General features: G+C 30.7%; 2 protein-coding genes across 2 annotated transcripts in view; one reads left to right on the top strand and one right to left on the bottom strand.

Moving 5' to 3' along the window:
- Positions 1–27: 27 nt before the first annotated feature.
- LOC105620982 (uncharacterized Golgi apparatus membrane protein-like protein CG5021) lies at positions 28–2,144 on the bottom strand. The gene is given in 6 exon segments (XM_012202460.1): positions 28–93; positions 177–362; positions 364–432; positions 946–1,180; positions 1,265–1,341; positions 2,127–2,144. Coding segments are annotated over 6 exon segments (648 nt in total). The 5' UTR covers positions 2,142–2,144.
- A 2,769-nt stretch (positions 2,145–4,913) lies between these two features.
- The window catches only part of LOC105620993 (zinc transporter ZIP11), a 56,540-nt gene continuing 46,832 nt past the window's right edge, over positions 4,914–14,621 (top strand). The window contains exon 1 of the mRNA XM_012202472.1: positions 4,914–5,021. Within this exon, the coding sequence (XP_012057862.1) occupies positions 4,914–5,021 (108 nt within the window). The remainder of the gene's footprint in view (positions 5,022–14,621) is intronic.

Consider the following 14,621-nt stretch of genomic DNA (forward strand, 5'->3'; position numbering starts at 1 on the left):
TACATATATTAATTAATGTTTCATAATTTATATAACATTAGTTGGTTGATTGGAATTATTCGTTGGTGGACTCCTGGTCATTATTGATGTAACCTGTAGTAAAATAAATTTAAATAAATATGCGATACACCTAAGTATAAAAGAAAAAAATATTATTTGGTTTCATAAAAATATACATTTTGAAGAACTTGTTTCCTGATGAAATCACTTGTGGCCGTTGAAATATTTTGATCATTTCCCATTTTACATTTGACATAGCCATATAGATTTGCACCGTTTAAAACTATGGCAATGCAAACGAGCAAAAGCCATTTGAATTTAAAACCAAATAACGCTGCAATAAATAACATTGACCAAAAAAAATGGGCACAAAATCAGGGCTAACCAAAAGATTCGCGCCTCGGTTGCATTAATGCGGTTCTGTTGTGCACCCTGAAACACAGGGCACATAATAGACATTGGACTTACACATGTACAAGAAAATGATATTTAAATAATCTGAATCATTTAAAAATACATATTTTATAAATAATCACAATAAAAAGAGCAATTGGAATGGAACATGAATTTAGGTGACTGTCTACTTATAATCTGATTATTATACAAGTAGTTCTAGAAAGTGCCAAGGGCATAAAAATATAACAGCTGGAAAACCTTGAACAATCAATCCAATTAAATCAATGTTTGCTGAAACGTGACAAATGAAAAAATATACATGCTAATTGAAAGCTACATTTCAATATAATCTATGCAAATGGAATTTATGTGATATAAAATCTAACAACATTGATACAAGTTTCGTATCTAAGTATAGAATCAAATAATTTTCTTGGTACAATGCTAAAGAAGGTATAAAAGGGGCACTTTCTCGTTAAAGATTTTTATCATTATATTGCATGGCGACATAAATTAAAATACACATACAAATTTACATAATAAGCGAACCTTTTTAGATTCAAAAATCCAATGACTTTTGCCATCGTCATCCACATAATTCCACCATCTAAGGCCAACCATTAATCTTCCTGTAATATTTTTAACGGTCCAAAAATCCATCGATAAAAGTAGTACCACTGTTACAAAGCTTGCTATAAAACTATTTGAAAACAAGCCGCAAAACAAATAAACAATTATAGCCGCTATCCGGAAGGCCAAGTGAAACAGCGTAACATACGGGTGTCTAAAATTACAGAAAACAATATTTTATCTTACAAAAGTATGGCCTACTCGCATTTAAAAGATACACGATCTTCATTATTTGTACTTAAGCTTGTTGAAATTCTGGGCCTCCTCCTCCTCTTCTCCAAAAGCAATCGTGTCGTCATCCATCAGTAAGGGTACCTATAAATGAGAACATGAAACATTCGATAAAAGGAGTATCGAGCATGCATTTATATCCATGCAATTTATCTTGCATTTATTAATATCTTGGAATGCTACTGTAGGTAGTGGGTAGTTTAGAATGAATTTTCATCCATACATTTTTTGAATTTCGTATAGTTTTTGTTATTGAAATTTAGACAGCTTAAAATAACATTTAATAACATTAATAACATTTAAAGTTTAAGCTTTTACATTAAAAAATAATGTCAAGTTTAGTTGTTCTAACATGAACATAAAAAAGTGTAAAAGATTCTTAATTATGTGGGTAAATTTTCATCCAAATTCACCCAAGTAGTGTCAACTTAAGACAAATATGAATGACATTTCAGGATTAAATTTATATGCACACACACACTATGACGTGGAGAAATGAATTAACAGGAGCGAGAAACCTCCGTTTCTCGAGTGAAATAAAAAAAGGAGGAAAAAAAGAGACACGAAATTGAACCCCGAGAAACTCCCGCATTCGCTTCCGCAAAGGGCGTGATTATCCATATTACGAACCCTTCCACAATGTACGCTAGAAATACGTACGGAAATGCGCAAGCGAATGTCAGAGTGACGACCTTCCACCCACTATCGGCGACTAGAACTATTACTCCCAGTTCCCCGCCGTAACGAAACGATACTTATTTTCGTTTTACGAGACAATCGGATACCTCATGGTTAGGCACGACTAAAAAAAATATGTGGCGTCAGTATGCGATCGATCGCGCGGAAGAATCACGGCGTTGTATACCTACCGTTGCGGACGCCATGTTTGCACGTTGACAGTCCGATAGTCGTGCGTCGTCTGCTGGGCACTACTGGGCTCGAAAAGATGGTAGCCTCGCGATCGACAGCGACGACAGCAGCAATCTCGTGAAGTCTCGTCCCGTTGCGAAAAAAAACGTTGCGTTTCAAAACGCGTCGCGACAACGCTCGCGTTCTGCGGTTTCACTATCGAACATTATTGATCAAGGTAAACGCCTTGACATCGTTAATAACCGGCGCGGACGAAACCTTGAGACGCGGCGCCGACACAGACAAAAGTCGCGCCAATCATACGATTAATCGAACGCGGCGGTCGAACGCAGGAGGCACGGACGCGCTCATTGGCCGCGTTACTTTCTCGCGCATGCGCGTTGCGTCTCACTTCGTACACTGTTGCCGTCGATTATTGGAATATATACGAATCGAATTCAACTTTGACCGAATTTTAATTAATTTAATCAGTAATATTTTAAGTAATATGAATAAAACTATTGAATTAATCAATAGAATTATGTTTGTATGATGAAATGAATTGAAAATAACGAATTGTATATTAGAGATTTTAAACAATTCTGCTGGTCGAGTTAATTGCTGACTAAATTAATTGGAGTTTGTCAAAATCATCCTTAATTTACTTGTCGATTGAAACTAAATTTGAATTTGAATTATTAAGTTTGTAAATTATATTTTATAAATTATTAATTAAGTTATTTTTCAATTGATCGTGTTACATATCATAATTTATATAATTTCTTACTTAATAATGTAAACCCTAATCTACAATATACTTTTTACTCTTCTTGTAGCTTGCTTTTTATTTCTTGTCTTTTTCTTCTTTGTTATGACTATTTAATCGTGATTCTTATCACGTTTTTTTTTTATTTCTTCCTAAGTTCATCAATTTTTATTTGGATGATAGAAAATCAAGAAAGAAATAAGAGGCAAAAACCAAAAGAAAAATGAAAAGCAAAAAAAAAGATACGCTAAAGGAAGATATAAATAGCACATTAAGCTGTACAGTAGATTAAGCCTAATTGTTACGGTAAAGTGCTTCCTATTTAGACAACACAAGTCGCAACACAAAAATTATCTTCCGTGGAATTCCATGAATAAAAATAAAACAATACTTATCTTATGTCACTACGTGAAAAAATGTATGTATACACGGGGACATAAATGTTTAGTCATGTCTTTTCACACCTTCGTCCGTCCTTCTCAATACGCATGCAACTTCAAACGGCTAGGCATTTACGTTCCCGTGTGTAATATACAATATATTGTATATTATATTTACATTTATATAGTAACAAATTATAATATTGATGTAATGTTATTATATTTACATTAAGTAGGAAATTGATATAATATTTAGAGATACAGTGTAATACAGAGTGAGCGTTTCTTTTTGTTTAATATTGATAAACAATAAGGTTGTGTAATACAACATCGTCTACAATGTTTGCACGGAATAAGAAGTACGAGTAAAAAATCACAATGACACAAGTCGATTATTCTTCTCACATTCGACTGTGATTGAAATTTCTTAATCTTACTTCAAATTCATGTATTATAAACGGCGCATAATGATTCACTATGATATTCACTGGCTGATATTCATAATCGGATCTTATATTTAAGTCCGTCTTAAGTACAATCTTAAAATGTCATGAACCAATCAGAAGACTGCATTAACGACTTAAGACAGTCTTAAAATAAAAACCGACTATGAATACCGATGAATGTATCATTTATATCTCTTGCTAGAAAGCATCCATCAATTTGTGTTTAACGGTCAATAATCAAACATCAATCATGCAAACATAGATACGTGGGCGTTTTGAATATACCCGAAACCGATACAACTTGGTGATGTAAATCCGGATTTACAATAAATGTTTTAAGCCGTAAGAAAAGCCAATTACAATCGAATGCGAGGAGAATAATTAATTGTGATTCGTCCATTCCTTAAGACTTTAAAAATCTATTGTCCTATTGGCCTATATCAAATTAGAGACTGAGGATGTGATTTCACGCTGCAAATGCTTTGAAGCTTTTTTTGATTGGTCAATTCGTAAAATTCTTTCTTCTGATTAATCAACGATGCATTTACATTCTATAAGTGCGATCCATTTGGCACTTTGATTGATCAATTAGAACAAAGAATTCTACTAATAGAACAATAAAAAAGTGCTTCGCTCGAAGCATTCGGAGCACCAAGTGAACCATAGTTTTAGATTTAATTGAAATTTAACTATTGATCAATCAAAATAAAGTTTATTTAAAACTTATATTGATTTTCTTCCTTCTTTGATTAGTCATGTATTCTATTGTAACCTTAATCTATAGTATGATATGAGCTTTAGTTAGATATGACGTAAAGAAAACGCGTGCGTGTACGCAACGTACGTAATACGCGGCCCACGATATTCGGAAGTCGCGATTGACGGATACGACGGATAGGGACGACGCAGAGAGACGAGCGGTGATGTCGTCACAACACGCGCGCATGATGCACGTCGATGATAGTATAGGAACGTGTGGTCGCGACGTAATAGTGGCCCGTGCGTCGGTGGTGCGCGCGGTGGTTGAGATAAGCAGCGCGGGGGACTGAACGAAGTGCCGCAAGACCGGAGATCTCGCACCGCGCCGTTCGGCTCTCGCGTTCGTTTACGCCCGCTCGGTCCGTTTCATTCCGTTGGCACACGGCAGTCCGCCACGGGACACGGTCGACCGATTGTAGGATCTGTCTCTCCCGCCTGATGTGACGGAGGCTCGCGATGCTCAAGAATCACACAGCGATCACCCAGGCGCTCCTCGGAACCCTGCTCACGTGGGCCCTCACCGCGGCCGGTGCCGCGCTCGTAGTCATCATTCGGGGAAAACAAGTGAGTATCGACCGGAGGATTATTCCTTTCGGACAATTCGCGCTCAGATCCCTATATGTCCGATAACGTCGTTTGCATAGAATCCGATCCTGGTCAGTGGGAGGAAACTTAACCTTACCGGCGCATCCGCCTGTGCGCGAAACTCTCACAACTTGCTTCGAAGAGAGCATTCGCACTGTTTTCAACTGCACACCGTACACTTTTCTGTCATTGACGCGCGTCTTTCAATTACACTTTACACCTTTTTCTCCTCTCTCTGTATAATACTTGATTTAAAGATAGGAAATGTAAAGAGAAATGTGGAAAATAATGAACGTACTTACTTAGTTTGTCTTTTCTAGATTTTAATTTAATAATTTATTATTCTAAATGTAAAAGAGTTTAAAAAGACATGATTATATTGGGAATGATTATATTGGGAACATGATTATATTGGGAAATTAAGATTAATTGGTGTCGGTTAATTGAATTTTGTCATAAATATATAAAAACATTGTTTATTTCAACTTCGTATTGCTATAATAAATATGTACTACTAATGATATTTTTCATTTCTTCTATTTGTAAATGTCATATAAATATAAATAAATACACCTTTTAATGAATAATATTTGAAAGTAACATTTCAAAGGTCATTGGATATTTTTTTGCTGCATGCAAATTTTTGAATTTCACTCGTTAACAATTGTCATTCTCAAGAGAAAAGGGCAAAACACAAAAATATTTAGATAAGCAGGACTATTACGATTCTCACATTTAAATTTAGATTCATTATAAACTTCGATAAAATCGCAACCGCCGCCGTCGCCGACACACAGCGATTGGCGGACCCGCGTAATCCGCCGCTTCCTTCATGCAATTTAATTCGCGCGCGCGTACGAGTTGAATATATCGTTGGAGAGAATCGAACTTCTGTATATATGTGTCGCGCGCTTTCACGTTCTCGTCCAGACAAGACATTTACGTTTGGCTATTTACGATTCATATGGATGGAAAAATCGAACGATGGGAGAAAAAATGAGAAAACGCTGCGTTGGATGATAAAGAGTAAGGCCAAAAACACACATTTTTTAGGTGATGTATTTTGTGGTCCTTGAATTTTTGAATCAACTATCAAATGATATATGCGCATGGAAGAAATATTATGCTGATTTTATAATGAGTCAGTAGTCAGAAGTTTTAGTCTTAATCGGTGAAGTTGGCCAATCAGCCTTAGTCAAGTTGGCTTTTGATCAACTTCACCGATAAGACTACCTTAGGAGTACCGATTACCGACTTATTGTAGAATCAGTGTTAGGGATAAATATTAAATATTAGAAATAAAAAAATTAGGAATGAAGGAATTAAACGTATCAAAGTATTGGAATAAATATAACAGGAATATAGAAATAGAAGAATTTTAAGAATAGAGATTAAATATAATGTATAATGGATACAAATAAGATATAAAACATATAAATATATACATATTTGTATATCTTTATATTTTTATTTGTAGGTATTCTCTAAAATTTTTAGCATAATCTCATTCTTAAAAATTGAAAATTGAACAATTTTCTTTTTTTTAAGATTGGCTCAATTTCGCTATTCACAAGGGAAAATTATGAGCTGTCCCTCATCGATTTTTATAAAATTTAGCAGTGTTAAATGTTCTTTTCAGATATAATATTATTCCATTTTGGCCGCAGATAGCAAATTATATATATTTTCGAGATATTAAATATTTTTTTAAATTTATTTTTATTTTATTTTTATTTCTCGAGAATTATTTCTATATTTAAATAAGTAAAAGTGTGTTATGCTGTTTCATTATTTATTATCACATATATATGTCACGAAAATTCGTTCTCTACATTTCTAAAATTTTGAAAATGTAAGAAAATACAATTAAAAACAAGAAGAATGCGATTCAATACAGATTTATTTTTTATATTGTCTTTCGTATTGTATATTTATATTGTCTTTCGTATTGTGAGATAAAATTGTTCGTAAAAAGCATAAGGTCTTGAAATAAAATTAATTTTCGAACGCAAAATTTTTAATAATTTTATTGACGTTAATTTTCCTATGAATGTATATGAAAATAAATGTGAATGTAAGCTTGCATTTTTTGCACTATGTTTTTAATGCTTCAAGCATGTTTACTTGTTTTTATAAATTTTATCTCACATGTAAAAATAAAATAAATAAAATAATAGTCTATATTGAATCGCATTCTTCTCATGTTCTTAATTTAATATTTTTCTTACATTTTCAGAAATTTAAAAAGTATAGAAAACAGATTTGCGTAACATATATGTGGTAATAAATAATAAAATAATATAAAGTATTTTTACTTACTTGAATATAGAAATAAAAATAAATTAAAAAAAATTTTAATATCTCAAAAATACTTTGCTATGTGCGGCCAAAATGGAATAATATTATATCAGGAGAGAACACTCAACACGCGCGCCAAGTTTCATAATAATTGATGAGGGACTGTTCATAGCTTTCCTTTGTAAATATTTCTCTCCAAAGAATTTAGAGAAAATTCAATGTGCATTTGTATTACTTTTAATTTCTGAATTACCTAAACTTTCTTTATTTCTAATATTTATCTGTGTATTTCTAATACTTAATATTTATCTGTGTATTTCTAATACTTAATACTTATTTGTGTACTCTACAATATTTTTTTATTATGTGTAGAGCCTTAATATTAAATTATAATCTTTATTGTCCTCCGAGAAGTTACAATTAAAACTCTACATTAATAAAAATAATACAAAAATCTGCCAGGTTCAAAAAGTCTGACATGGTAGTCGAAATAAATAGAAAAACGCAATAAGGAAAGCAGCCAATAAGAAGAGGCTGTTGCTTATCTAAGCTCGCTTAGAAAAAATGAATGCGCTATTTTTATTAATATAGAGCTTTAGTTACAATGGCTAATTTCGTTTTTCATTACAAGTGATATCTTATGACTAACTTTACTTATAATTAACTTATTATTATCTTATCTTACTACCATCTTACATTTACTTTGCAACATAACTTATTCTCCAAATTTTCTAATATGATATTATTCTTAATATAATATTAAATTTTTTATTGCGCTATTTATTCTGCAACTTTATAAGAAATAATTTCTTGACTTTTTCATAAAATCCTCTAATAGGATTTATCTTTATTTACTCCGCCTCTCTCAATTATTGGCTCTAATCCAATTCTTATTTCTGTTTTTAGAAATTTTAGAATTTTCCGTCGAATTAATATTTGCTTTTGATATTGAGATGTACCATTTTTTTTTATTTAATTATGATTTTAACACAAAGAATTGTGCTACTTATTAATGTAAAGGTCCATCTGAGCTTAGACTCTAATCAATGGACTCATTTTACGTTTTTACGTTTAGATTAGTACACTATTGTACTAATCTTACTTGTATTGTTTGAATAAAATTTAATCAAGAAAAAATAATATTCTACTTTCTTCAATATTTAAAAATGCATTGCGTCTGGTATACAACAATTTACCTTCAATAACTGGTTGATGGCCTTCGATAACTTCACTTATTATTTCGCAATAAGTGGCAGAATATGCAGAATTTCTCGAAGTTGGTCTATTCTGCGAAAAGTACCTTACATTGCATATCTATAATGATCTTGATAACAAATTTTTGCGTAGTGTACATTTTCCGCTGTATTTCACTGCGACTTTTAAACGAGTAAATCGAGCCAAATAAAAGTTTAAATATAAGTATGAATATTTATTAGAATTTTGTTAATATGTATATAAACGATTTAATTTGTAATGTTACTTCCTCATCAAAGGACTCCGCACTAATTATATGGAAAATTGAGTCTCCATAAAATAAATTAATTTTCAAATGATGTAACTTATAATATTGGGTTGTCCAGAAAGTTCGTGCCGATTTTGAAGGAAAATTGAAACGTAGAAGATTTAAATTTTAGTATACATTTATTAAATTTAAATTTTTTTGCGGCACGAACTTTCCGGATAACCCAATAATAAACAAAAGATATCACTGACACAAAGCTCAATAATGGATAATCTTTGAGCGATATATTAAAGTTTAAAACTTGTATTCACAGAGTACTTTTGATGCACCAGTTTAGTTTAAAAATATTCATGGAGTATAAGTTACGAAAAGTTACACTGTTAGAAATGTTCTTAAATTGCATTAAATTTTAAGTTACACAATTTGAACTTAATTTCATGACATTAAATTTAATGTATTTATACCTAAAAAGCATATTTGTATACATATACATAAAATTTAATATATTTTTCATAAAATTTTATTAAAAGTACAAATTAAATTTCATAAATTTAATGTACACGTTCATTACATTTAAGTAATTGCATTTAAGTAACTTAATTTTTAGTTAAATCATTAATTACTTTTAATTTTATTCATAACTATGAGCTTCATTTACATCTAAAGGAAGCTGGTTATATTTCTAACAGTAGCTATAACTGAATAATTTTCGCTCATCAATACAAAAGATATACGATTTACAATACTATGGAAGTGACTTATATGATCGCTCCAGCCTTAGTAATATTTGTTATATAGATATTATAACTGTAATGATTATGTCTAGCTATGGTTCCGGAAGCATATTGCGGACATTTTATCGACCAGGTTATTGATCACTAACTTTTGTAACTTTTTTCCTAGGGTAGAAACGTGAAAAATAAAAATGTATTGTTTGTATATAATAATGACATCTGATTCTGGATTACTGAGAGCCAGCATGGAAAGAGGTGCGTGATTATTGTAATATAAAATAATTACATCTTAGATGTCTTGGTGTCTTCTTTATTTAAAAATCTTTGTACGCTTCAACTCACTTTGGAGTACTCTTTAGCATTCTTAATTCTCCTATCTATACTATATTAATTTAGCTGTCTGTCGAGGAAGAGTTACTCATAAATTTGTAGTGATTTCTCAACATACGCCAACCTCATAAAGTTTTGAAATTTCGCAAATTTGATGCTTAACATTATAGAATGGTTTATGTGCCATTTTATACAATGATGATAAATCTCCGGCTATACCTTTTCGAGTTGTTAAGTATGACTTTATTATATGTATATGTTATATGTACATAAACATACATATATAAAAATTTTAACTTTTCGTTTTCACTCTAAAAAAAAAGCATCGATACCCTAAACTATAATCTAAAAATGTTTTTGAACCTTACTTTTAAAAATCGGAATTGAGGTCTCAAACCCTATATATGCTCTGAAGATAAAGCTCATAAGCTTCATCCATGATAGGAATCTTATATCCTTAGGACAATAAAACACTTTATTTATGATAAAAAGATTTTCACAGGTCTTCGCGAATTTTCGGGCGGGGGGCGATAATATTATTAGTTATAGCAAGTTGGTAGTAATGCAATCATTAGTCTCAGTATTGTGTAACCATATACCTATACATCTCTTAAATATACTATTGTTTTGCAGATCACATTGAGAGATAGCAATACTTATTCAGTTGAGACAACTATAAGAAAAAATGAATTAGCGGTAGGAGTTGAATATAGCTGTAGTAACTAGATGTGTCTTTAAAATAGGGACAATTAATGCTGTTTAAGTTAAATTTATTAGCTATTTGCACTTATGTACTATAGCAACAAATATTGCTGCTAGAGATATATGAGGTTTAGCTGAATGCTACTTTTACTACAAAACTTTTAGGTACAACTGACATCTTTTTAGCTGTCTGTACTATGCTTTTAATTTCAGCTAATAAAGTTTCATGCCGTAGTGAATGTTTTTTTATCTGTAAGCCAGAGCTTACCAATAGCACTAAGGCGATAGCTCTGACAGCTAAGTTTGATTTAGCTATTGAAACTTAACTGTTGTTGCTAAGTAATTTTTTCCGTTTATACTCGGATAATTCTAATCGAACATTACTTATCGATAAAACTACGGTTATGATAACTGTATAGATAGGCGTATCAGGCCATTATTGAATCTTTTATTAATAAGCATCACAAAACGCAATTTTACATAAAAGTCAATGCAAATAGAAAATTAAATAATTTTTAAATCAATAATGTGCTCAAATTTATATAGATACTCAGACGTAATAAGAACAAATTTTTATATTTTGGTAATGCTTTCAATTAATGTGGCACATGTTTACATTTTTAATGCATCGCGTTAATGTACAGTGTAACTAATTTAAATTGAAACAAATCTATTTTCGATGAAAATTTTGCTAGAAAAGATTAATTAAAAAAATAGTTGAATACAGGATTCATCAAAGCAAATTGTGCATTGCACAAAAGCGCATTAATGAAGGGAGGTAGGTGTCAAATCCGTTAAATTAAATTGTAAGTTTCAATTTCCCATTCCTACTTACACTAATTGCATGTGCTCGTTTCTGTTAGATTTAATATCTTTCGAAATGTATACTATATATATCAATTTAGAGAAACTATATTACACAATTTGAAACTATTGGTTAGATTATTGTTTATTTCATGACGCTATTCAAATCTTTCAACACATATAAGCCCTATTAGCATAAGCTCTATTAGCATAAGCCATTTTAGTATCCATTTTAATATCAGAATCATTTTACCAGGATTATTTATTGATTATTTTTTCCAGAGCGAAAACGAAAAATAAAAAATTTCTCTATTAACTTTAATATTGAAAATTTTCACATTTCCACCTTAGGCAAAAAGTTATATGATCAATACCTTAGAACAAAAATAAAAAAAACTCGCGCTCTTTCTAAAGACATTTAAAAGATATTGAAGATATTAAAATATCTTATTTAAAAATTTAAATAAAAATATTAAGAGAGAGCAAAGTTCTTTTTGCTCGAAACTGCCTTATATGTCAGCGGCAATTCCAGTTGAACATTAAAATCGTTATCTTGCGGGTATCAAGTTAAAATTCTAATGTCGTATCTAACATATTAGGTAAAAGTCTCACTATGAATGCTTTAAAGCATTTGATCATCAATTCGAAGAAAGAGTTTTATGAATTGACCAATCAAAGAATTTGTAGTATTATGTTGACCATATACAACTGGTCATAGAAAGGTTGCAACACTTTTGTTTTCAATGGAATTCGAAACTCAGCCTTTTTCATAGAGCGGTTGAACGATTAGATTCATAGCAAGAATCAATCTCTTAGTGAGCAAGCTGTCGAAACCCATCAAAAAAAAGTTTTTTACAACCTCTGGCTGTACTCATCTTTACGCCATGACGCGAAATGTAATAATCGTTAGATTTCATTAATTTTTAAATTATGTATTTTATACTTTTATTTTTTCTTTATTCTGTAATCTACGATACGATAGTAAGATATCAAAATACAATTTTTTCTTTCGGTATCGTGATATAACTGATATTGATTATAATTTTCACGGAAATGCAACTATTATAGCATTCGATATTCTCCGTGTCAGTAAATTTCGCCTGACATTGTCACAACAGTATAATAAATCTTGCTTCTAATTTAATCATATTAATATTAAGTACATATTAATATTAAGTGAATACGATATGATAAGATTTGCAAATTTATGTTGTCAAGCAGATTTAAATCGCGGATTTGTTGTGAAAGTAATTAAATAATTAGAAAATAATTAAATAATTGCGGCGTAATCGAATGAATCCTACATTACGCACATTGATTGTCAAGGTTTGATTTTCTGAATTATAATAAATTGAGTTAAGGCCAATAAGAACTTGCGAACGCAGATGTTCGTGCGATAACGCAATTATTAAACATCTGCGTTTGCAAGTTCATATGGTGACCTTATTTTAATTCGTTAATTATTATTGATATTATTATTGATATTATTGATATTATTATTATTAATGTATTGTTTGTTAATTTTTTGTATAAATGAACGAATTATTTTGTTTTATTTATCTATATTATTTTAATTTCGTATAACACCAACATAAAACAACTACATATTATAAATACAATATATGATGCAATAAATGAATGTGCATACCTCATATTACATGAATTTCGTAATATATAATGAATAGGTATTAGCTCATAATTTGCATAGTTTACAGTCAGAGTTGGATAAGTTAATATTTTTTTAAACTAAACTAATAAAGTTAACGACTTATAAAATTAATTTAGTTACATTAAAAGTTGCATAAAAGTTGCATAAATGGAAAAAACTAATTCATTTAAAGTTACGTTAAGAACTGAATTAACTTAAGTTAAATAAAATTAATTTTATTTAACTTGAATTAGCTTTGAAATAAATTACTTTTATTAAATCAGAATTTCTTAATTTTTCTTGAAATCAAATTACGTTAAATAATGAAATTAAATAATAAAAAAATGAAACAATTTAATATAAACTTTAAATAACGAAATAATTACAATATAAGTTATCAGATAAATTTAATATTTTATTTGTAAATTTTGAAATGAAATTGGTTTTTACTAATAGGTACGACTTTTGCTTACCTAAGATTTCATTCGAAAACAGTGCTATTGCGTAATTTTCTTTTTATCGCTCATTAGACGTAAAATAAAGATAGAATAACACAAAAGCACTGATAACGCTTTCCTAAATGTAGACTTTAAAATTTGTCAATTTCTTATATGTTTATCTTTGGACATTATGAACGTCCATCATGTTAATCATTGAGCTTTTTTTTAGCTTCTCTCTCTAACATTTAAGATTATACAGAAAAAAAGATATCGTTTAGAAAGAAAAAAATTTTTAAAAGAAAAACTTAATAAATTAAAGTTCAAAAGTAATTAGATTAAGTTAAAAATTAATTTATTTAAAATTAATTAAATTAAGTTAAAAGTTAACTTTTTTATTTCTTATTTAACTTTTATACTCTATTTATAATATTTAACTTATTAACTAGTCACTATTCAAGCCTATTTTTTTATTTACAATATAAAAAATTGTGCAAGCGTAATCATACATTGTATTAGGTGTACAACTTTGCTTCCGTCGTTTTCCTATAGATGGCTTTAGCGGTAAGTGGTGGTCGAAATAAATAGATCATAGAATAAACTTGGTCATACAATAAACTTGGACATCTGTCAACGTAGAAACCCCCCCCATAGAAACATTAGTCGATTTGTGTCTGCATCAGAAAGTTATTCTCGATTGAAAATGTCAGTTTACGAGCTAAATTCTCGTCATTTGCGGGAGGTTTTAATTTTTTGCTTCTATAGAATAAAGAAATCTGCGGCTGAGACTCATCGAATGCTCTCAAATACTTATGGTGAGGCCGCTATTAGTGAAAGAACGTGTCGTGAGTGGTTTCAACGCTTCAAGAACGGTGATTTTGACGTCGAAGACCGACATAGCGGTGGAAGAGAGAAGGTTTTCGAAGATGCAGAATTGGAGGCATTACTTGAGCAAGACTCGTGTCAAAATCAAGAAGAATTGGCACGATCATTGAGAGTGACTCAACAAGCGATTTCAAAACATCTCAAAGCTATGATTCAGAATGATTCAGAAGCAAGGAAATTGGGTGTCGTACGAATTAAAGCCGAGAGATGTTGAACGGCGTTTGTTTGCTTGTGAACAGCTGCTTGAAAGGCAAAGATGGAAGGGATTTCTGCATCGCA

The sequence above is a fragment of the Atta cephalotes genome (assembly GCF_000143395.1).
Source record: "Atta cephalotes unplaced genomic scaffold scaffold00002, whole genome shotgun sequence".
In the NCBI taxonomy this organism is placed as follows: Eukaryota; Metazoa; Arthropoda; class Insecta; order Hymenoptera; family Formicidae; genus Atta; species Atta cephalotes.